This window comes from Hemitrygon akajei, chromosome 9, assembly GCF_048418815.1.
Source record: "Hemitrygon akajei chromosome 9, sHemAka1.3, whole genome shotgun sequence".
Lineage (NCBI taxonomy): Eukaryota > Metazoa > Chordata > Chondrichthyes > Myliobatiformes > Dasyatidae > Hemitrygon > Hemitrygon akajei.
The window spans coordinates 75,104,202-75,129,108 of record NC_133132.1 but is presented as its reverse complement, the minus strand read 5'-3'; the positions used below and the strand labels follow the sequence as shown (position 1 = coordinate 75,129,108).

The 24,907-nt window shown below is 39.1% G+C and overlaps 1 protein-coding gene across 1 annotated transcript in view; it reads right to left on the bottom strand.

Moving 5' to 3' along the window:
* Positions 1–24,907, bottom strand: part of slc18b1 (solute carrier family 18 member B1) — a 31,150-nt gene that overhangs the window by 521 nt on the left and 5,722 nt on the right. The window contains exons 5-14 of the mRNA XM_073056369.1: positions 24,351–24,424; positions 19,477–19,624; positions 15,308–15,464; positions 11,186–11,322; positions 8,475–8,576; positions 6,872–6,963; positions 4,247–4,342; positions 2,576–2,650; positions 1,166–1,259; positions 986–1,032 (exon numbers count right to left, since the gene is read on the bottom strand). Coding sequence (XP_072912470.1) covers positions 986–1,032; positions 1,166–1,259; positions 2,576–2,650; positions 4,247–4,342; positions 6,872–6,963; positions 8,475–8,576; positions 11,186–11,322; positions 15,308–15,464; positions 19,477–19,624; positions 24,351–24,424 — 1,022 coding nt within the window. The remainder of the gene's footprint in view (positions 1–985; positions 1,033–1,165; positions 1,260–2,575; positions 2,651–4,246; positions 4,343–6,871; positions 6,964–8,474; positions 8,577–11,185; positions 11,323–15,307; positions 15,465–19,476; positions 19,625–24,350; positions 24,425–24,907) is intronic.

The window sequence follows — 24,907 nt, the reverse complement described above, 5'->3', positions numbered from 1 at the left end:
CTTAAAGAACAGAGAAACATGGCTGGAGTGCATTTAATCAAGGTACGTGTAGAATAGTATGGAGTTACAGAAAATGGACATAGAAATGAAGACATGCAGATGATAAATTTCCAAGAAGATGCGTGATTTGAAGGTGGAGGTGCTTCCAACTACAGGTCTTATGCGGATTAGTCATTATTTTGACCATTAATACTGAAGAAACAGCTGGAGTGCTTTTTAAAACTACAGCCATATTGCAGTCAATGGAGAGTGGATGAAATGTCCAACTGGCTGGAGTCACTAATGAAAATTGTTGTGGTTGATGAAAACCCAAATCAACTGTGTCCCAAACCAGAAATGCAGGAGCTCTTGCAAAAATTACAAATATTTAAAACAGACTTCCATACACATGCCAAAAGCAACACCTTAACAGTGTGAGAATCAAGCAAAGCATCTGTGAGGGAAAACATTACACCTATATCCGTAGCAGTCTCTTCCCTTGTATGGGGAAATTCCTATTCTGAGCTGTTAACCATCTGCAGGTGAACACCCAGACTTACTGGCAAGAAATTTTCTGGATTCTCACATAAAACAGAAAATTTATTCACTGGGATTAAGTACAGGATCAACAGTGCAACAACTGTCAGCCTCAATTTCAAGAAACAGCTATTTTCAGTCATGTAACCTTTACCATGAACATGGAAATGGAATTGATTTTTTTTTTTACATTAGCCACTACTCACTCTTCTGACTGTTACCCGAAACTATCTGCTATAAAATACATATTCTCTTCCAACATTTCAATTGCACCTTCAGCCAAATTCCACTTGCATATAAACAAAGTTTATGGGCACAATCTTCAGAGTTAACGGGCAGTTAATGCTCCACCCAGTAAAATGGAAAGGAAGACTCACATTATTAAAGTCCATTCTTTAAAACTTTATGTCTCTTATCTGCATACTGTGTGAATGTTTTATATACGTGAATATTAAAATATAGTACAAACCTTTTGCGCACCTTTTCTATTATAAAGTATACACCCAATAATGTACCCTAAGAGAGAGAGAGAGAGAAACCATTATGCTGAGAGGAATTTGATATCTAATTTTAATTTTTTTTAGAAATAGTACTATATAATTATCATTACACTGATTTCTCTGTACATATTCAAAACATGTTTACTTACAAAGACAAATGGAAAACCTCCTTGCACAGCTGCAGCCCACTCAAAATTTAATCTGTCATACAAGAATCCACCCAGTGTTGGTCCTACAAATGATCTGGTTTAAAAGACAATGTTAGTTACTATCGAATATAGTAAAACATACCAAGGTAAATTTTACAACTCTTCACTCTCATAACTGGCCCTGGTTCAGTCCTTTAGCTATTTTGTTGTCGAAAGGTCTTCCTCCTGGTAGGACACAGTATAAGGTACGAGAACTATTACTGCCTTATCATTCAATGCTGATTACAAAGGTTACCACCAGCATTATTCAAATCTGCAAAGTGATAGGAACAACTTTTCAACTAGTGAATGATACAATCAACTTAATATTGAGCCATAAAATCCTTGCTTCTTTACATTTGGATCCAGGGTTACAAAAGTAGCAGGAAGCTGTATATTATTATTATTAATCCATGAGTTAAAGAAACCCAAAGCATCAAAATATATAGAGCCAGTATGTCTTGAATGCAGACTCGTCAATGTACTCATTGCTGACTCCTACTTACCATCTCAAGCCGGGAAATCTGGGATGGGCATTAGATGTTGGTCATGCCAACAATGAGAAATTCCCACAAATGAACAAATAAAGATGGGTGCAAAAGAAATCTGCAGCAAGTACATCTGTCACAGCACACAATCTGCTGGTTAGCAAATTGATATGTCACCATTATTCTATTTCAGAATGAAGTACTCTTCTAGAAGTAAACTGCAAGATCTTCCCCAACTCATTTTTTAAAAAACATCTAACAGACATAGGTCAAGATGTACTTATGAATAATCACACAACACTGTCACATTCAAGACATTATGTTCATATCCCTAGTTTCACTGATTTCTAGTACAGGAGGTAAATCAGCCTATCAGGAATTACATAACTTAGACTCTTCATTAGATTTCAAATGCCTGGAAGTGAATCTACTAGTGTCCAAATCGTGTTAGATTTTTTTCCCCATGATCTGACTGGCTATACATGGAAACTATCTCTGCTGTCCATACCAGCCCAGTTTTATATCCAAGACTGTGCTTTTTCATATGGGTGTCAGATATCTAAATCAGCATGTAAATTTGCACCAGTTTTAGTAAAATAAAAACATTAAATTCAAGTCATGCTACTCATTAATACCTGCTTCTTAAAGGTGTTGCTGTCAATTTTGTATGTTTGTGTTTCTATGCTGTTGGATCACAGACTGACAAAACGTGGAACATAAAGTATCATTTGTATGATTTGCAGACAGCTGCACAAAGTTCAGTCATGTTGAGTTAAAAGTTTAGAATGGAAATTTAAATAGAAGAGCATTAAGAAACTCCACAATACACGCAGTTAACTAAGGATTTACTCATTCAAGGGTTTCTAAGTAGATAAGTACATACCCAAGACACCAAAATGCTCCAAATAATCCAGACACTAAACCTAAAGTGCCTAGTCCTTCTTCAAATCCATTTTCACTGAACAAAAGAAAATCACCAATATCAATTATTATGTTGAAATCTCTTTCTAATGCTTTAGAATAGTTTCCTACCCATGTCCTATGCATTGTACAAGGGGTGATTGATAAGTTTGTGGCCTACGGAAAACCTAGCACATTTATTTTTCTACATAGTCCCCTCCTACATTTACACATTTAGTCCAGCAGTCATGGAGCATACAGATCTTGGACCTCAGAAAGTGTCCACAGCAGGGGTGATTGATAAGTTTGTGGCCTACGGTAGAAGGAGATGAGTTATACAGCTCTCGCTACATGTGCATGCAGGTCAACTCTTTGAGTGATTATGCAGAAAGTTTGAAGTTAATAACCCATCAGGGTGATTGATAAGTTCATTGCCTAAGGTAGAAGGAAATGAGTTATTAACTTCAAACGTTCTGCATAATCACTCAAAGAGCTGACCTGCATGTGCATGTAACGAGAGCTGTATAACTCATTTCCTTCTACCTTAGGCCATGAACGTATCAATCACCCATCTGTGGACACTTTCTGGAAGTCCAAGATCCGTATGCTCTACAACCGCTGGACTAAGTGTGTAAATGTAGGAGGGGACTATGTTGAAAAATAAATGTGCTAGGTTTTCTATAATTGACTCCTTCTACCTTAGGCCACAGACTTATCAATCACCCCTCATATGAACCCCCTAGTGATCAGACATTGTGTCTGTTTTCTAAATCGTTCAGTTAAAATTATCACACAACCAAATAAAAGAGCCCTACCTTCACTTTAAAAATAAATGATCAAAAATATAGATCATAACACTGAACGTTCCAACAACATTTTGGTTATTCATAAATAGTAGAACTATATTGTAATTAATTCATGTATATAGGTATATTTATTATCCAATTCAGAAATGTACAGAACCTCTGTGGAACAATTTATCTACTTGATATTAAATTTGCATGGAAATAATTGAAGTCAGAACTTCGGGGAAATCAGCTTGGTTTTGGAATCAGTTGTGTTCCTGAAGGTCAAATGAGAGCCTGTGTCAATGCAAAGCTGAAACCATTAATGCAGGCATTAAACTTACAGAGCATGACTGTCATAACTAACACAGACAATTTTAAAAGATAAATTTTCTTTTAAAGATAGAAAATTACACACAGAATTCAGATGGTGAAATCTCGTACATCTGTTAGTCTCGAGAGACCATGGATTTGTGCCTTGGAAAGTTTCCAGGGCGCAGGCCTGGGCAGGGTTGTATGGAAGTCTCCCCTCTCCACGCCACCAATGTTGTCCAAGGCAAGGGCTGATACAGCTTGGCACTGGTGTTGTCACAGAGCAATGTGTGGTTAAGTGCCTTGCTCAAGGACACAACACTCTGCCTTAGCTGAGGCTTGAACTAGCGACCTTCAGATCACTAGACCAACGCCTTAACCACTTGGCCACGCAACAACACTGCCTCTGCTTTCAGAGGCAAATTATATCAAACAATTTTAAAATGGGTATAAATGATTCTTTAAAAGTGTACGGGTCTTTATGCTGATGCCTTCACAAGCAAAGAAAAATATACTACATCCTTTCTTAGCAAAGATTAAAAAATATTGGTACTTACTAAGCACAGGTAATGATTTCTGGAAAAAGCGGAATGCCACACAAACTAAGTGAAAACCCAGATATCACCAGCATTAAAATAAACAACCACAACTGGCTGCAAAGAAAGGAAATGAAATAAATCAGAAAGATTTTTAAATTAAATTTGTTGTCATACTTCATACCCAAAATAACTTGAAAGTGCATGCAAAATATCAAATTGCTACCTTCTGATCTGCACACAGAATGTAAGAAACACGAGCGTATCAAAGGAGATCAGCCCCTGCAGCATCCCCTGCTACTCAAATAATTATGGCTAAATCCTGTCCTCACACCACTTTCCCTTTCTCTCCCCATTCCAGTCAACACCCCTGTAGATCAAATTTCTGTTTATTTCTGCCCTGAATATGTATGAATATATAAAGGAGCTCCTCTTTCACTAGATTACATTTTTCTGTTAGATCCCAATGAAAATAAAACAGATAACCTTCCACTCTTTCCCAGTTCTGAGAAAGCATCCCTGATCCAAAATATTAACTGGTTTCTCTTTTCACAGATGCTACTTTACTGGCAGTGTTCTTCCAGTATTTGCTTTTGAATGGAAGTGGAAAACCCCTTAGGTATTCTAAAATTTGCCTTTTAGTTCTAGATAATCTCTCCAGGAAAACACTCCCTTAATATTCGTTCTATTAGTCTCTCTCATTTACTCATACTTTTCAATAAAATCACTTCTTATTCCTTTAAATTCCAAAAAGAAAAGAGTCGACCTGTTCAACCTCAGTTAATACATCAACCACTTCACCCAAGGAATCAAATTAGTGAAATTTATCTGCACCATTTCTAATGCACATACAGCATATTTCTCAAGTTTGGAGTCCAGAACCTTACACAGTACTCCAGATATGGTGTTATCAGCTCTCTGTAAATCTGCTTTAATGTTTCCCTAAGTTTATACTCCAAATCCCTCCCAATAATGCCAACATTCCATTAGTTTTCCTAATTACCTGCATTCCAATCCTTTGTTTCATGCACGTAGATCCCTTTATAGAACACTTCCTTTTATAATTCCTTTTATCTTCCTTTTTAATTATGTTTTTCATTCTTCATTTTATAGTTATACTCTGCTAATTTCTTTCTCATTCTATTAACTTATCTGTATGCATTTGCAAGCTCTGTGTGTCCTCAACACAACTAGTGCATCTATTACCTCTAGCCACTTGCTTTAAGAGCAATGATTCAGGAAAAGTCTTGGGACATATTAGTCTTCAGTCCTGTTACTTGGTATTTTTTTCTAATAATAGACTGCTTTGAGTTCCTCCCTTACTAGATTACCTTTCTCTGTTAGGTTGATTTTTTTGCGTCTACTACTATGAAGACTAATCCCAGTCCCAAATAATCATTCGGAATCACTGCCATTCCCAAAATCATTCCCTTAGAGACCCACAACTGCTTCAGCTATGCTCTACCTTTGGAGATATCGAGAGAAGCTCTTACCATCTAATATTATTTATTATTCTCATACTCTAAATACTTGCTGTACCTGTGTCCCAACTTCACGCACCTAGACTTCAGATCCCTTTATACCACTGTGCTTAGTCTTTCTTTTTTGATAATAATATGCTTGCATATTCTATCTTTAATCCTTTCACATTTTTAAAATAATATTTTGTTGGTTTCTTAAAATTTCCAAATACTCTGACCTATCACTAATCTTCACAATATTGCGTCTCTTTTCCCTCAATCTGATACCGCCCTTAATTTTCTTGACATATATGAGTGCCAGAGTAAATATTCAGCTTGTAGTATAGGAATAGAGAAACAATAAAGTTGTTGAAATTATTTTGAGAAATCTATTACTTTATGTCTCCCTGACCATCTGGGTATCAAGGTACACAGGATATGCAATTAATATCATGAGCATTTAGTAAGTATTTGTTAGCCAACTTGTATATGAACAAATTTATTTATTTATTTATATTAGGGGCCACCCAATTAGTCTACTTCCTTACTACCCCCCCCCCCAACTGTTCTTCAATTTCCTCCCCTTTCAAGTTATCATCCAATTTCATTCTGAAAGTTATGGCTGACCCAACTTCAACCATCTTTTTGAGCATTATATTCCAGATCATTGCATAACAGTCCAGATTTTGCTCAGCGAGCTTTACTATGAGGTACAAATGACCATAATTTATTGACTCCATATTCCAAGTCTTGTATAGAAATCCTGACTTTGCTAATAAAAAAAATCTGTCTCTGCAAAGATTGCATTGATGCAATCCTTGAAATCAAAGACGTGGTATAATTCTCACTTTAAGGACTGATGAAAAATTTTTAAATGTAGATTTGGAATTTGGATTTTTTTTCAAATGTGTGGCAAAGTAAATATGTTTGCTCATCAAGTTCCCTGGCCTGGAAAATTTTAATTTTGCTCATAGGGTGTTACTACCCTTACAAAATTAATAGTTCTCCTTCGGTGTTATGTTTACATGGTAGATGACTGAATGTCTCTGTTGGCAAATGTTAAAAGTTCCATGGGCAATTTTATGGATACCGGAGAGTGGAAAGCCACTAACACACTGCTCATAACAAATTCCCGATAGTGCCATAAATAAACAAATCTATGGAGACAATAAAATTAAATACCTACCCCTTAAAATGAAAAATGGGTGCTGGCCCCAAAAACAGAAAGCTCAATGCAATCATCCAACTTCCAAATAACACCAGCCCTGTTCTAATTCTCTGGAGTTGGGGAAAGGAGGAAAATACAAAAAAGACAAAATGAGAACCCTCAATTCCTTTTATGAATTCTAGACTACGTCATTAGAATTTCAAGGTACAGGAATCTCCATACTATACCAATGTGTTACACGTGCATGCTTGGTGATAGGATGTAATGTTCCCGTTTCAAAGTCAATTAGTAGAAGTAGGATTCAATCCTTACATTTCAGTCTAATTTGTGTTGTCAAATCAACATAGCCTGTGTGAATGAACTGTGCAATCAAAGATGTAACACTCTATCCTACTGGAGGTCAATAGGTTAAAAGGCACCAAAAGAAATCATGCGGGTCAGCTAGAAGGGAAAACCTATTAGGAAACAATCCTAAAGTCTACACCAAAATAACAAGTCAAAGAGAAATTGTTTATGGTTATTTTCTTCTTATGGTTAGAGTTTGAGATCAGCTGATTGCTAAATATCACAAACAGGTGAAGATATTTATTAAACAATAGATATCTTATAAATTTTCACACAGTATGGAGGCACCAAGCGATTCTTAAGAGTTAAGCCTTTATTTTATTTTGACAAAATGCATACCTTATCAGTCTTCACAATTATACAATATTGAGAATGTATTAGATGGCAGTAGGCCATTTAACAGAAAATAATTATCAAAAAATTAGCATATTTCTTTTCAAACTGATTTAGTGTAGCATATTTTTGAGGTATTTGCATTTTAATTTCATTGTTTCAGGTTTGACTTTTTGCTGTAATTTTTCATTGCTTCACAAGGGGTTTCAGCAGCCTAATTCATTCCATCCCACTCATTAGCATAGTCACGACTCAGCTAATATATTTGATTTTCAGTCACAACAAAGACCTGCATTGAGCATAAATCTTCTGTTATGTATGATACAGAGGTAACTATACAATACTTATAAAGTACTTGGTTAGCTAAACAACACTGCTTCACATTCCTAGTCATGAAAAGTGCTGTCTTTCCATTAGAAACTAACCCCAAGATTATTAGTTGTACTGAGACAACAAAACTGTACATCTTCTTGCTTACAATATTGACACTAACCTAGATGCTAATGGTTTACACGTTACTTACCTGTAGTATTTACTTGTTGGAATCTTAAAATACTTGCAGGAAACTTAGCTGAGTTCTTACTCACCTGTGTATATTTACTTGTGTGAATGGAGCAGTGCAGTGACTATACCTTATTTTGTTGTTTTAATTTCACTCCTTATTCACTATGTCATGCCATTGTGACTGCAATAAAACCAAAGAGCTAGGAGGCTATACCCTGACTCATGTCATTTTTGAATAGAATTTGGCTGACTCTCTAGTTAATGTTAGACGGGCAGTACAGAAGTTATGACTTCTTTAAAATTTCTGTAACAAGCATCTTAGACTTCTTGAATGCCATCAAAAAAATCAATTGAATAAAAGGAATTTATTACGGTAAACATAGAATCCATATAAAATTCTTACAACTTAAAATATATCAAAGCCAGCGTGCATACTTACAGGTAGTTTATCAGACAGAAATCCAATAAATGGGGAGGATACTGCATAAGTCACAGCATGCCCCAGGAATACCAGTCCCACAGATCCAGTATTTAATTTGAACTGGAGAACATAAAAGCATGTTTTACAGTCAGAGCTGCACAAATCAGATGCAGTGCTAAATCAATTTCTAAAATGCAACTAGTTAAACAAGCCACATTGGAATGACCTATAAACTGTGCCACTTATGAAACTGAAAAGAAGTAATTTATCCAGGATTATCTGTTCTACTTCATACTTATATCAGAAAAGTAAAAGGCAATTGTCCTTGACTTGAAAATGAGGAATTCTGATTGATTCAGAAAATCAAACAATTTCACCTGGTGTGTAGTTTATGCAAGCGTACATACCAGTACACTGCAGCAGAAAATGTTTGAGATTGCTCATGTTAAAACCTACAGACAGTAAACCTCTGAGAGTTCAAACAATACATGGAATCTGAGAGTTGAACAACACAGAAACAGGCAGTTTGACTCTCCATATTCATGCCAGCCTTTTTACCCAGCTGCAATGGCCATTTGCTCCCATTTTATCCCATTTGCTCACTTTAAGCCCATAGCTCTCTATGTTATCACCTCTTCCGTTTGTGAATTCCAATTATCAACCACAGTGCTCAAAACATACTTCAGAATCAGGTTTATTATCAATCTCTTATATGATGTGAAATTTGTTGTTTTGTACAATACACAGTACAGCACAACCATACAGTACACAGACTTAAAGTTATAAAGTACTGTAAATAGTGCAAATTAAAGGAATAATGAGTTAGCATTCAGGACTGTTCATAAATCTGAAGGAACACTCAGAGGTGGAGAGCCAAACTGCCTGTTTCTGAACTGTTAAATGTGGGTCTTCAGCCTCCTGTACCTCCTCCCTGATGGTAGCAATGAGAAGCGGCCTTGTCCCTTCTTGAGGCACTGCTTCTTGAAGATGTCCTCAAAGATAGGAAGGGTTGTGCCCGTGAAGGAGTCTACAACCATCTGCAGCCTCTTGTGTTGCTGTGCACTGGAGCCTCCATACCAAGCTATGGTTGAACCAGTCAGAATTCTTCCTACCATACACCTATAGAAATCTGCAAGAGTTTTTGGTGACAGACTAAATCTCTGTAACCTCCAAACAAAGTAGAGCTGCTGGAGCGCCTTATTTGTGACTGTGTGGCCTTCGAGCAACCCCCCCCCCCCCCACCCCCCGCCCCAATCCTCTTGAAAACTCCCTCCTCACAACTTAAGCCCATGCCTTTTTGTTTTTGATACCAGCATCATGGGAAAAAGATTCCGACTAGCTGTCCTGCCTGTGCCTCTTATAATTTTATATATGTCTATCAGGTCATCCATCAGCCTCCTTCACTCCAGGATAAACAAATGCGGCCTATCAGACCTCTCCCACAACTAGAGCCTTCCAACTTACGTAACGTTCTGGCGCCTCCACTGCCGCCGCCCACAGCCCATTCCATGTACTCACCACTCTGCGTAAAAAACTTACCCGACATCCCCCTGTATGTACTTCCAAGCACCTTAAAACTATGCCCTCTTGTGCTAGCCATTTCAGCCTTGAGAAAAAGCCTCTGACTATCCACAGGATCAATGCCTCTCATTACCTGTCAGGTCACCTCTCAAGTGGTCACTCTAAGGAAAAAAGGCCAAGTTCACTCAACCTATTCTCATCAGGCATGCCCTCCAATCCAGGCAACATCACGTAAATCTCTTCTGCACCCATTACCTCTCTGCTCTTAAACTCAATCTCACGGTTGATGAAAGCCAATGCACCATATGCCTTCTTAACCACAGAGTCAACCTGCGTAGCAGCTTTGAGTGTCCTATGGACTCGGATCCCAAGATCCCTCTGATCCTCCACACTGCCAACAGTCTTACCATTAATGCTATATTCTGCCATCATATTTGACCTACCAAAATGAACCACCTCACACTTATCTGGGTAGAACTCCATCTGCCACTTCTCAGCCCAGTTTTGCATCCTATCAATGTCCCACTGTAACCTCTGACAGTCCTCCACACTATCCACAACACTCCCAACCTTTGTGTCATCAGCAAATTTACTAACCCATCCCTCCACTTCCTCATTCAAGTCAATTATAAAAATCACTAAGAGTAGGGGTCCCAGAACAGATCCCCGAGGCACACCACTGGTCACCGATCTCCATGCAGAATACGACCCATCTACAACCACTCTTTGCCTTCTGTGAGCAAGCCAGTTCTGGATCCACAAAGCAAGGTCCCCTTGGATCCCATGCCTCCTTACTTTCTCAATAAGCCTTACAAGGGGTTACCTTATCAAATGCCTAAAAGCATTTCAGTATTTTTTTCTTTCCCCAATCCATGATGTGAAAAACAGGAATGTGCAGATGTTATGAAAAAAAAAGCTTTTTTTGTGGGCAATCTCTGTCTTGAGCATTTGAGCAGCACAGTCATTCAGATTGCTGTTACCCTTTGAGAGGGAAAACACTTCCTTGTTCCACTTCTCAGTAGCCTTGCTCTAAATTTAATACATTGCTCCCTTGTTCTGGAGGAACATTCTTGAAGAAATGATTTGTTTCTAAACAGGCAAATCATTCTTGCTTTTTCAAAAACTGAATTAATGCACTTCTCAACTCTTGGAACTTGAAAGTAAATGGAAGGTACACAACACACAGGAATTCTTTAAAAAAAAAGTACCTTATCGATAACAAATAGTGATATGGTGGGATCCAGGAATCCAATACAAGAACTTATGGAAAACATAATCATGTACATAGATGTTACTTTAGGGATCAAAATGAGCTTCCAAAAACTGGAATTACTGGCAACTCCATCTGAAATTAAAGAACATTAGTTACAACATATGAAAAACAGCAGTTAAAACATTAGATAATGTCTTTTCTTGCAAGTGGAATAGCCACTGTTACATTCATACTATATATCCCAATACAGGTATTCCCCACTTTACAAAAGTCCGCTTCACGCCACTTTGCTTTTAGTACCCGTTCCGCTAACCGAAAGAAATCCACAGAGGATTTTCGCTTTTACATAGCTTTAGGGCAGGTTTGCAGGATGTTTTGAGTGCTTACACAGAACTGTATGATAGAAAAATGCGTGAACTTTCCAGTGTGCTCACTGTCTTCCCGATTCTGGTAAGTGAAACTACACTGTGCATACATTATTTCTACTTTACATAGGCTGCATATTTATCATATCATTCCTGCTTTCACTCTATGTTAGTGTTATTTTAGGTTTTATATGTTATTTGGTATGATTTAGTAGGTTATTTTTTGGGTCCGGGAATGCTGAAAAAATTTTCCCATATAAATTAATGGTAATTGCTTCTTCGCTTTACTCCATTTCGGCTTACGAAAGGTTTCATAGGAACGTTCTACTTTCCGGATAGCAGGGGAAACCTGTAATAGCGTTTGTACTTCAAAAATCAAAAATGTCATCTTGGCAATAAGCAATTTGTTTTTCAAATTTCTGCCCCAGTTAACATTGTAATCATTAATTATCCATAACTGCCCATGTCTTTCAATGGTAACCATAAAACAAATACACTTCCCTTTCATTTACCAAATCTTTAAATATTATTCTATCTTACTTCAGACACAGCTTGATCATCAATTGCAAGCTTATGCCATACAATGTTAATAATTTTACCATTTGAATACTTTTCTTTTTTCTCCCCCTCCCCTTAACCCCTCCCCCCTAACATATCCCTGTAAAAAGAGAAAAAAAAGAAAGAAAGAATGCCTGGATATCGGAAGATCCCCGCATGCTCCATGGAGTTCATAATAGCTTTAGTATATATATTTATTTCTTTCCCCAAATAACCAATACTTTTATCTTTGGAGTACCTATATATTTAATCCTATCTTTTGTAAATAAGGGCGCCAAATTTTCAGAAATATTTTGTATTTATCTCTTAAATTATACGTAATTTTTTCAAATAGAATGCAGCTAAAAGCTATATCTATTTTAATTTTCTTAATGTATGTTAAAATTCTTTTTCTTTTCACTGGTCCATTAAGCCCATTAATATTAAAACTTTAAAAATTCAGTAAATTAGTCATTATTTTTAACAGGGATACTCCAGTCTATAGTAATATCTAACTTTTCAACTTTCGTAGTACCTTGGGGAATCTTTTTAAAATTCTCCGTGTTGCTGTGTCTCCACCCCCCCCCCCCCCCCCGATTGTCCAGGCAAAGAAAGAAAGATTAAAGAAAAATAGATGATAAAGAAAAAAATAACAAAATACCCCCCTACTAATGTTGTGAATTAAGAAAAAACATATTACCCCCCTCCGTTGTGCGGGTCATGGCAATCGCCATGATTACACACGTGAATCCTGTAGCAATCGATCCGAAGTTCCCCCAGCTCCCCAGTAACATAAAAAAGTATATATGAGAAGAAAAAATAATATCACTACTCTCGATTAATATTTCTCAAGTTTTTACCTCTCTCCCCCTGTATCATATAATTAAGAATATATTTAACTATTCTTCTGTCCTTAAACATCCATCAACTCCATTCACTGTCCCTGTCTTCATCTTTAATCCGTTTCACTTTTAAATCTTTGGCTGTGGTTAGCGAATATTTGGGAGTTCTTGTGCAAATTCTTCCGCATCCCGATAATCAGTAAAAGATCTTTTTTTTCCGTCATCCAAAAAAATTATCAGGGTTGCCGGGTGGTGCAATATAAATTTATAACCCCTTTCCCATTAAACTTTTTTCGCTGGGTTGAATTCCTTCTTTCTCTTCAAAAGGTCATAACTTATCAGGATAGAAAAGAACTGTTTTCCCTTCTATCATCAATGGCCCGTTTCTCTTTCTGGCACGTTGGGCAGCAGCCTTCAGTATCTTTTCTTTATCTTGATATCTTAAGCATTTTATCAAGATTGATCGTGGGTTTTGATCAACTTGAGGTCTTGATCTTAAGGCTCTGTAAGCCCTTCCAATTTCAATTAACTGGGTTCCTTCTTCTATTTCCAAAATTTCCGGAATCCATTTTTGAAAAATATTTATTGGATCCTCTCCCTCTATAATCTTCTTTTAAGTCCAACAATCTTAATATTATTTCATCTGTTAAAATTTTCAAGTACATCCACTTTTTCCAACAACTGTTTTCTTTCTGATGTCTAGGCAGAAATATTATTTTCCATTTTCTTCACTCTATCAATGGTGTCTCCCATTATTTCTTCCAAGTTTTTAATTTTCTTGTCCATTTTGTCCTGTCTTTTCATCATTTTATCAAACATAATCTTCATATTTTAATATCTTTTTTATTACTGTTAATGCTTTTAATTCATGCATTATTTGCACCAAAGATTTTTTTATGTCTCCAATATCACCTCCAACCTCTTCCTGTTGCTCTTCTTTGTCTCTTCATCTTCATCTGATTTATCCAGAGAATCTGATTCCACCTCATATTCGCTTTCACTTTCAGTTCCGATCATAGCTGGGATTTATAGTTTGGGTTGCTCGTGTTTGCGCATGCCCCTTCCTTCACGCATGCGCAATTCCTGTTGCTCTTTTTTTTTGGAAACGGTTGATGTTGCCGCAGTTTCCTGTTCTGTATCGCCGGAGGTAAAATGCACTTGAGCCCGAGGCTCTTTCATGGCTGCCGGCCTTGATTCTTTTCCAACTTGTGTTGTCTTCAAAGTCGTAGTTTTCTTCTGCTTCTGTTTAGGAGACATATCTTAAGACAATCCTGAGCAGTTTATAAGTAATTTTGAAAAAGTATTTACTAACTTTTCTTCACTTAAACATTATTTTACTGGTTTTTTACGGGAGAGCTGGATTTCCTCGTCTCGATCCTACGTCATCACGTGACGTCCCCCCACCATTTGAATACTGATAACCAGTAGATCTCACCATGCAGCAACCAAGTATTTGTTTACCTTTTTCAACATTTTTTACCTCTAACCCATTTCCTTGCATTTATGAAATGCTTATAGCAGTTTGAAGTCGCACCTATTATCTGCTGACCATAAAAAAACAGACAATGCAAGGGCTCCTGGGTTACAAATGATCCAACTTTATGTAAATTCTCCCAAATGTTTTAAAAACAATTTTCAAGATGGAGATGATAATAATAATAATAATAATAATGGTTTAATGCTGCTCATTAATGATGGGATACAATCTATATTCTGTTTAATTATGGACAGTGTTAGCATGTTTATTCAATGAAATGAGAACTATAGCACATGTATGTACAACAATACAATACAGGTAACTCTAGAAAATGGATGTTTCTGACTTAAGAAAATTTTGGATTAGACAATTCTTAGGAATAGAACCCTTACATAACCTGGGGATTGCCTGTAGTTCATTACTGCAATTCCAATAGACTAGTTCTATTTTTCTCCATTTGGTTTACTGATATACAGATAGTGATTTTATTTTTGTTCCTTCAACTCTCTTTTACTCCCTTAAGGGAGTCATGCAGCAGTTGGGTTTTAAGTCTGGGCATCCAGCAATTCAACCAACTGTTTAGCAGTGGAGGTATACTCCAGGGAAATTTTACATCTCTATGTCAGATATGAAGAGAACAAGGATCACTGGAAATTAATCAATGCAGAAACTCAGATTAATATGATGGCCCCAGTTTACATTAAATTCCTCAGAATAGTTATGAACTGAATCCATTCAGTTGCTGATCACCTTAACCAGTAAACTCTACAATTAACTGGATTAATGGATTTACTGGCTTAAAATGGTTAAGTAAAATGCTTTTTAATTTGCAAGTAATTTTCAAACTATACAGTTAATAACAGTAAGCTGGAAAAGATTAAAATGCAGAACCTTACCACATCTTGGTAAAATGCACATGTTCAAAGGTACCATTAATAGAACCACACATCCCAGCATAACAAAAGGCATTTGATATCCAAATAATTGATACAAATAGCCTCCGATTGGTGGACCCAGTGATAGACCAAGTCCAGTGAATATTTCCAGAGATCCCTAAGAAAAACACAGTTTGGAGTTTGTGTTACTGCATCTTCTATTTCTGGAAATACAGACATCATGAGAAGCAACAAACATCACATCAGAACAGGCAAATAGTTCATTCTCAGCCACCCTACAGAGAGGAAGTGGAAGAGCTCGAGGCCTGATGCCACGAAAGTAACCACCTCCTTAATGTCAACAAGACAAAGGAAATGATTATCGACCAGAAGAGGTCACGCTGCCCTTTACATCGGCCACTCAGCACTGGAAACTGCAACTCACACAGAATTTTGGAGGAACTCAGCAGGCCAGGCAGCATGTAGGAAAGGGGTACAGTCGACATTTCGGGCTGAAACATCGACTGTCTTCTCTTTCCCTAGATGCTGATGATGATTTCTCATGCCCTGCTGAGTTCCTCCAGCATTTTGTGTGTGTTGCTCGGATTTCTAGCATCTGCAGATTTTCTTTTGTTTGTGAGTGGAAACTGCAACCAGTTTTCAAACTCCTGGGAGTGCACATTTTCTCACGGTCCCAGAGCACTTCCTTCATAATCAGGAAAGCTCACCAATGCCTCTACTTTCTGAGTCTGAAGAGAGCTGGACTATGCACATCCATATTCACACCCTTCAACAGATGCGCAGTAAAGAGCATCCTAATATGGTGTATCACTGCATGGTACGGAAACTGGATTGCAATGGACAGAAATGCTTTACAACGGGCAATCAAAACTGCCCAATGCATCATCGGCACCAACCTGCCTGCCATCAAGGATATATATGCAGAAAGGTGCTGGAAAAAGGCCACCCACCCAGCTCATGGACTGTTTATCCCAATCCCATCAGGGGAGAATACCAGGATCACCATACTTAGAAACAGTTACTTTCCCCAGGCAGCAAGGCTGATCAACAACTCCAAGTGTCGAAGTTTAAAGTAAATTTATTATCAAAGTACATACATGTCACCAAATACAACCCTGAGATTCATTTTTGTGATTATTTAGAAAAAACCGGTCGGCTTGTGGTAGAGTGGCATCAGCACCAACTTCGATGCAGAAGGTCCTGAGTTTGAATCCATCCGGGTCCTAACCTGGGCAGGAGCAATATCTGCCCAGAAGAAAGGCCTGGCAATCTACCTCTGTATCTTGCCACGAAAACCCTCCAGACGACTACAGAGTCGCTATGAGTCGATGGCACAGAATAACAAGAAACATAATAGAATCAATGAAAGACCGCAGCCAGCAGGACGGACAAACAGGCAATGTACAAAAGACAACAAACTGTGAAAATTCAAAAAGAAAATACAATAAATAATAATAATAATAATAATAATAATAATAATAATAATAAATAAGCAGTAAATATTTAGAACACGAGGTGAAGAATCCTTGAAAGTGAGTGGATAGGTTGTGGAAACAGCTCAGTGATAGGTGAGTGAAGTTATCCCCTTTGGTTCAAGAGCCTCATGGTTGAGGGGTAATAATTGTACCTGAACCTGGTGGTTTGGGTCCTGATGTTCCTCTATCTTCTTCCCGATGGGAACAGTGATAAAAAGCATGGGGTGCCTAATGAGAGATGCTGCTTTTCTGCGATGGCACTGTGTACAGGTGTGCTCAGTGGTAGGGTGGGCTTTACTTGTGATGAACTGTCCATTTCTTTTTGTCAACTTTTCCATTCAACTCCATTAGTGTTTCCATACCAGGCTGTAACATAACTAGTCAATATACCCTCCACCATACATCTATGGAAGTTTGTGAAAGTTTTAGATGACATGCCGAATCTTCGCAAACTTCTAATAGAGGTGCTGTGGTGATTTCTTTGTAATGGCACCTACGTGGACAGATCCTCTGAAATAACACTCAGGTATTTAAAGTTGCTGACTTTCTCCATCTCTGATCCTCCAATGAGGACTGGCTCATGGATCTCCAGCATCTCCCTTCTGAACTCAATGATCAGCTCCTTGGGCTTGCTGACATTGAGTGAGAGGTTGTTGTGGCACCACTCAGCCAAATTTTCAATCTCCCTCCTATATGCTGATTCGTCACAACCTTTGTTTCAGCTACCCACTAATCCACCCACCACTGCTACTTTATCATTTCCTGTCTCCTGTACCTAGTGTCACTTTATGTATATATAATCAATGTATGTATCTAAGCTATCTTTTATATATTTATTGTGTTTTTTTTATTATTGTGTTCTTTATCCTAGTATATGCTGCATCAGATCCAGAGTAACAATTTTGTTCTCCTTTACACATGCATACTGTAAATGACATTAAACAATCTTGTACAGGTGTGACTCATTCATGGAGAATTGAGAACCTGGTTGGTTGCATGACCGATGGCTGGTGGTGTAGTAGCTTCAACACTGGAGTTTGAGGCGAGTGGTCCCGGGTTCGAATCCAGCCGGCTCCTTGCACGCTTTCCACTCCTGCTGGGTTTAACATCAATCTAGCAACTTGGCCTTGTAAAAAAAAAACCACACACGCAAAATGCTAAAGAAACAGCAGGGTTGGCATCTGATGTGCCACAAGGTATGGAGAGGAATAACACTTCCTGTATGATGACTGCAACGAAGTCGTACCCTGTGCTGCCCTGACAGCCACTTCTAGGAAATGTGAGCTGAAAAAATACTGTATCATATATTATATCGGAGGAAGGCGGCTCCAATGAACAATGCAACCAAGGGTGATATATCTTCAGACAGTTTACAAAACTACTTCTTTTTCATCTTTGTTTTCTTTCAAATGTGGTTCTGCTACTGTTGGAGCCCGTGATCCACATCTTGGTGGTGTGTTTTCGGGCCCATTGAGTGATCTGGTGCTTTGCTGTCTCCAAGGGTGTTTGGTGAGGTTTCAAGGCCAAGAAGCCTGGAGACAGGGCTTGAGCCCATGATTGACTCCGTTTCTCGCTGATCTCACCGATTAAAGTGCCAAGGATGATTGAAATCACTGAGGCAAATGTGAAAGGCCAGCAGGTTTTCAGCACTGTCCACCAGCCTCTTGCTCGCTGCTGCCGGAGGAAGAAGTCTGGTGCGACGGTCTCCCTCTCCCTCTTGCTCGCTGCTCCTGGAGGGAAGTCCCTGCGTTTGAATGGTCTCTCCCTCCCTCGACGCTGTTGGAGGATGGTACCAGAGTCCTGGAGTCTTTGGCAAACTTTAATTGATGCAATTTGTGGATTTGACTCACGTTAGGATGCATTTCTTGTCTCTGGTTACTCCTTTTCCTGTTACTTTTTTTGTGCTATTTTGATCGGAGTGGCCTGCAGATAACGAATGACACAAGGCTAGATTGAACTGAACTGAATATGCCTGGACTTCTCTGATGACTCTGTGGGTCGGTGTTTTATATTGTATTTTTTGCTCTCTTTTTTTTTTGCCAATTTTGCGATTTGTTTTTTTGCATGTCGGGGGGGGGGGGGGACCTTGATGCTTTTCTTTGAATATGTTCCATGGTTTTCCTTGTTTCACGACTATCTGTGGGAAGATGAATCTCAGGGTTGTATACTGCATACGTACTTTGATAATAAATGTACTTTGAAACATAGCGGTATTCAGCTTGTAACAGACCTTTGGCCCTCTGAGTCAATGCTGACCATCATCCAGCCATTCACACTACTATGCTGATTCTCTTTTTGATTCTCTCCACGTGCTTGTCAACTCACAGATTCAGTCTACACTCTGTAGGCAATTTATAGTTGCTAATTAGCCTGTGAACTTGATATCTTTGGGAGATGGGAGGAAACCACCGCAGCCACGGGAAGAAAATGCAAAGTCCACAAAGACAGCACCAGAGGTTGGGGTTGAATCTAGATCACTTAAGCTGTAACAGAGCTTGAACTGAACTCTACAGTTCAGTAAAAGTCGCTTCCCTTTTGTGGCACAAGACAAAAATTAAAGAACAAACTGAAATCTGGAAAACATTTTCATAAACCGTTTTGACTCTATATAATATGTGCACAATGTAATAATACTTTTCTTGACCCGTTAGCAGTGTATTATTATATTAGGATTAGCTTTAAATTTCTTATTACCAAGACTGTAGCAACATTGTTTGGAAAAGTTGTAGCAAGAATAGAGAACGAGGCAGTGGAACTTGCAGCAAACCCCATTGCATCTACTGATCTTACGATGAAACACAAAGAGATAAATATGGGTCCATCTGGAGTCAAATTCAGTAAGCTGAAAAGGGAAATAAAAACTGACATCAACTCCTGGGAAGGATTACTATATATTTTTCATTATTTTCACAGATAGGCTTTGTAAAAGTTCAGTGAATTCATTTCAGTTTTTAAAAATATGGTCATATAGGTTTACTTCAAATATATCCACCCATTTCTTATGTTACAGCTTCAGGCTGCAAGAATGCTCAACAAATTTCAAACTGCCATTTAAAACACTCAAAAGAGCCAGCTTCAGGTAACCTTGCCTGTAAACTCATGCTGTTCATGTAATGAACAAGCAAAATTTAATTTTCACAGGTGAAATGAAGAAATCTCTGTGTAACATTTGTGCTGCCAAATGTCAATTAAAACACAGATGTTTCAGCGAAAGGGAACTTGAATTGCAACTTAAAGCAAATGTTTTTGGCTTTTTCAGTATCTCATAATGACAGATAATAAATTTAAGAGCATTAAGTTAGATTCTGTACGACAATATCAAAGAAGTGTACTGAATAATGCAATAAAAACTATTTATAGATATCTGAAGTACAAAGTGCAATCTCAAAGTATATTTATAATCAAATTATGTATCATATCCTATCTTGAGATTCATTTTCTTGCAGACATATTGTTAGGGTTAATTCGAGACTGCCATTACAGGTCAGGAGTGGCTCACGTAATATTAGGAGGCCGGAATGCGAGGGAGGGGGGAAGCGAAACTGGGGATTCCGCTACACCGAAACTACTAGTGTCACGCGATTCAGTAAACAAAAGAAACAGGTAACTCGTGAATGTATGGCATCGGGCCAATAAGATGGACACAAGTGCCCGATATTACCTAATATGTAGCGGGGGGTTGTGCTGGGGGGAAAAGGGATATAAATAAGAGCAGATTGTAAGGGGAAAACAGAACGCCTTCTCCAGCGACTCCGTGGATTCGCTGTGCCAGTTACGAATTCTGCAATAAACCCAAGTTTTGTAATATTCCGGTGTTGGTTGTCTCTCTTCCTAAACGAACACAGGGCAGAATTTCAAACCCAACATTTGGTGACCCCGACGTGGGGAGGGAGAGACAACACAGGCTGGCGGGTCCGACAGCAGACAACTTGCGGCCGCAAGCTCGACTAAGGTCAGGAAGTGCCTGTTATATCGAAGACTTCCACTAGATAGTTAAATCACTGAGTTAGATCTTGTCTGCTGACGGATCCTCACCAACCCCAAATTACCCTGGGAGAGATCATTCCCGGTGCAGAATCGTGACTGGTAAGTACTAACTCTTATCTGTTTTTAGGAAGATCCTCCGCCCGTGGAAAAGTCTTCTGAGTGAGGGTACCCGCCGCCAACGATGGGCATAAAAGTCTCAGGAGTGAGGAGAAAAGTGTCGCGGTACACCGTAGTACACAGGGATACTGACGGCGCCTACCTTAGACTGGTTGTTAAGAGGAGAAATCTCCCACGCGAAGGTCAGGTTTTGAAAGGCGACCGTCCCACATTTGATTCTCTCTGTGTACTAGGGAGCCATGGAGCACTTCAATTTCGAGTTACCAAAACTCAGAAATTTGTGTGTTGAGTAACAGAGTATATGAGAGTTTTTAGAAATATGGTAAAATTGATAACTGTGCGAGTTCAATAATCTAACAGTGAGCAGCCGCAGGGGTCGGACACCATCAAGGTAGGAGTGGAAGTGTTCCTCCGAGGCCCGGGGAAGCTCACCTGGAACGGAAAACGGTGGCATGGTCCATACCCTGTCACCGAGGTCTCCAACAGGGCATTAAAAGGTAAGAAGGGAGGGGGACAATAACTGGCATCATTTTCTACTGGCTAAACAAGACCTCTGGCAAGTGGGGAGCGTTTCTGGGACAGTCGGCTCTAGGACTGTCTATTTCAATTGCTATCTTTATCACGTGTGGTTGTTGTTGCATACCCTGTATCAGGACCCTAGTCTTCCGGACTATAGATCGAGCCTTGACTGGAAAGAATGGACCTCCACCGGCGTACCAGGCACCCTTGTTCCCGGTGGAAGGGGACGACACGGCCCTCCCGGAAAGCGGACGCTTTCACTCCACGGACTGAAATGGACCATGGCAAGGGGGGGATTGTGAATTTGTTCTTGAATAAGTCTTCTGAAATGTTGCATGCTACTTGTATAAATTGCGTATGTTTAGGGAACCCCTACCCATATTTTGTGACCCTAGGTCGGACAAATCAGGATATGCAAATAGGGAGGACACGCCAAAGAGTGCCGGGGGACGCTCACCTCCCTGCCTGATCCCGGCAGCCGCGGAAAAGATTGTAAGGGATGTGGCCTCTGGGAGGCCAAGGGAGGGAGTGTTAGGGTTAATGTTAGGGTTAATTCGAGACTGCCATTACAGGTCAGGAGTGGCTCACGTAATATTAGGAGGCCGGAATGCGAGGGAGGGGGGAAGCGAAACTGGGGATTCCGCTACACCGAAACTACTAGTGTCACGCGATTCAGTAAACAAAAGAAACAGGTAACTCGTGAATGTATGGCATCGGGCCAATAAGATGGACACAAGTGCCCGATATTACCTAATATGTAGCAGGGGGCTGTGCTGGGGGGAAAAGGGATATAAATAAGAGCAGATTGTAAGGGGAAGTCGGAACGCGCCTTCTCCAGCGACTCCGTGGATTCGCTGTGCCAGTTACGAATTCTGCAATAAACCCAAGTTTTGTAATATTCCGGTGTTGGTTGTCTCTCTTCCTAAACGAACACAGGGCAGAATTTCAAGCCCAGCACATATACAGGAAGGGAAAGAAATACAATAGATTTCATGATACATAAACCTAAAATGACAAGCACCAATGTGCACAAGACAAATTGTACAAATATTACAAGAAACATTGACAACAGGAATTAAGAGTGCTTCTAAGTGAATTTGTAGGTTGTAGAATCAGTTCAGGGTAGTGGTGATGAAGCTATTTATGCTGGTTTAGGAGACTGATGATTGAAAGATAATTATGGTTCCTGCTAGCCTACAAAGTAGCCAGGATATCTTTAGGGAGCGGTGTCTCCAAAAGGCAGCGTCCATTATTAAGGACCTCCAGCACCCAGGGCATGCCCTTTTCTCACTGTTACCATCAGGTAGGAGGTACAGAAGCCTGAAGGCACACACTCAGTGATTCAGGAACAGCTTCTTCCCCTCTGCCATCCGATTCCTGAATGGACTTTGAAGCTTTGGACACTACTTCACTTTTTTTAATATACAGTATTTTAGTTTTTGCACATTTTTTAATAATCTATTCAATATACATAATTGATTTACTTGTTTATTATTATGTTTTATTTTATTTTTTATTATTGTTACTTTTTCTTTCTCTGCTAGATTATGCATTGCATTGAACTGCTGCTGCTAAGTTAACAAATTTCATGTCACGTGCCGGTGAAATAAACCTGATTCTGATTCTGAACCTGGTTGTGTGGGACCCAAGACTCCTGGGTAATAGCAAGAAGAGGGCCTGGCCTGGGTGGTGAGGGACCTTATGATGGATACTGCTTTCTTGCACTGACTTTGGCCTGACGCTGATGGTATCGAATGACCTTGGAATTGAACAGATTTATCGCCAGAGTCAGTGGTGACAGGTGGAGCATGCCCAGAATCCAGTGCCAACCAGAGACCTAGGATGCTGTTGAAGGGAGATGAAACAGCTGTGGCCATCCTGGGAGTGGAGCGGAGTGAGGTGAGGGCTGGTGCTGAGGTCTATCAGTAATGAGGACCTCAGGGGTCAGTAACCTTGAGATGTGAAGAGGTGATGATTGAGCAAGCTTAGGAGAGAAACTGGTGACTCTAGGGACAGGGCGTGGGTTGGATTCTGTGAGATGCGACTTTGTGGCCAGGGATCATGGAGGAGGTCAAGATGTTACCAGGACTCAGAAGGCTGATCAGAAATTGAAGGGGTGACTGGAATTCAGAGGTGAGAGGTGTTAATTAGAATTGTGGGGATTGATTGAGAGCCAGGTAGGTAATGACGACTTGGTATGATGATGGTGGGTTGGGCAGATTCCATTCCGAGTCTTAGGGTCAGCAATCATACATAATGGAAACTGGCCTTTCAACCAAGCTGCATCAACCACACATTTACACTAATCCTACTTTAATCCCTTATCTTGTTCTCCCCACATTCCCATCAGCACCCTCTTGGTCATACCACTCATGTAGACACCAAGGATAACTTACAAAGGCCAGCTAAGCAAACAACCCGGCCATCTTTGGGACGTGGGAGGAAATCAAGAGCACATGAATGCAAGCCGCATGTGCCACAGGATAAACAGATAGCACCTGAGGCCAGGAATGAACTTGGGCTACTGGTGTTGTGAGATATGCTAAATAGAACATGGCAGAATGTGGATTCAATGAATAATAAATAAAAAACCATTAAAATTCCATGTAACAGGATGTTTTAGAACCAATCTTTACACCTGGGAATTAATCCTCATTTATTTAGGACTTTGATACTTAATGCAGCATCATTAAGACCACTAATGTGGTCAAATGCAATTACCTGACTTTAAGTAGAAAATTATAGTTATGTTAATTAATATTCATAATTTCATTATAACTTTCTTTCACCTGGTCATTTACTGAAATATACAAATGATTATTAAATTACTTTTACAGATTGTTTAACACAGCTACAAATACATCACAATCTGAATCACCAATATACAACCTCAACAAGATAGGAAAGAAAAAATGCTTTAAACAAGTGTCTTGTTAGAAACTTACCCAAAGAGAATAGTGCAGCAACCGGAAATAAACATACCAGCTACAAACATAAATTTTGCACCAATTTGCACAATCTGCAGGGAAGAAAAAAACAAGTTAGCAGGTCATTCAAATGGTCAATTGAACAAAGGCTTATCATCTTATGTTTAAATGAACAAGTACAGCCACAACATGAGCAGCTTTCAACCCATTGTTTAATGCTCAGGTTTTGTAAATTGCTAATCCCCACATATAATTGTAATTGAATTATAATTATAGTAGCCTCCATTTCAACCAGAAGTATACCCATTAGTATATTCCTCAGCAATGCACAAAACTTTGGAATGACTCAGCAGATCAGACAGCATTTATGGAGGGAAATGGACAGTTGACATTCCTCACATTGGTTTAACAATTGGCCAAGAGACTACTTTAAAATGCAATGGAATTAAATCAAGTTTCATAAACCTCTGGACTAGCAACTGCATCTTAACAGACAGCATTAGGTCACATTTTTACCGCTTCACCTAGATTCTACAGTGTCATACTATGATTCCCACTTGTAGGATACATGGGAT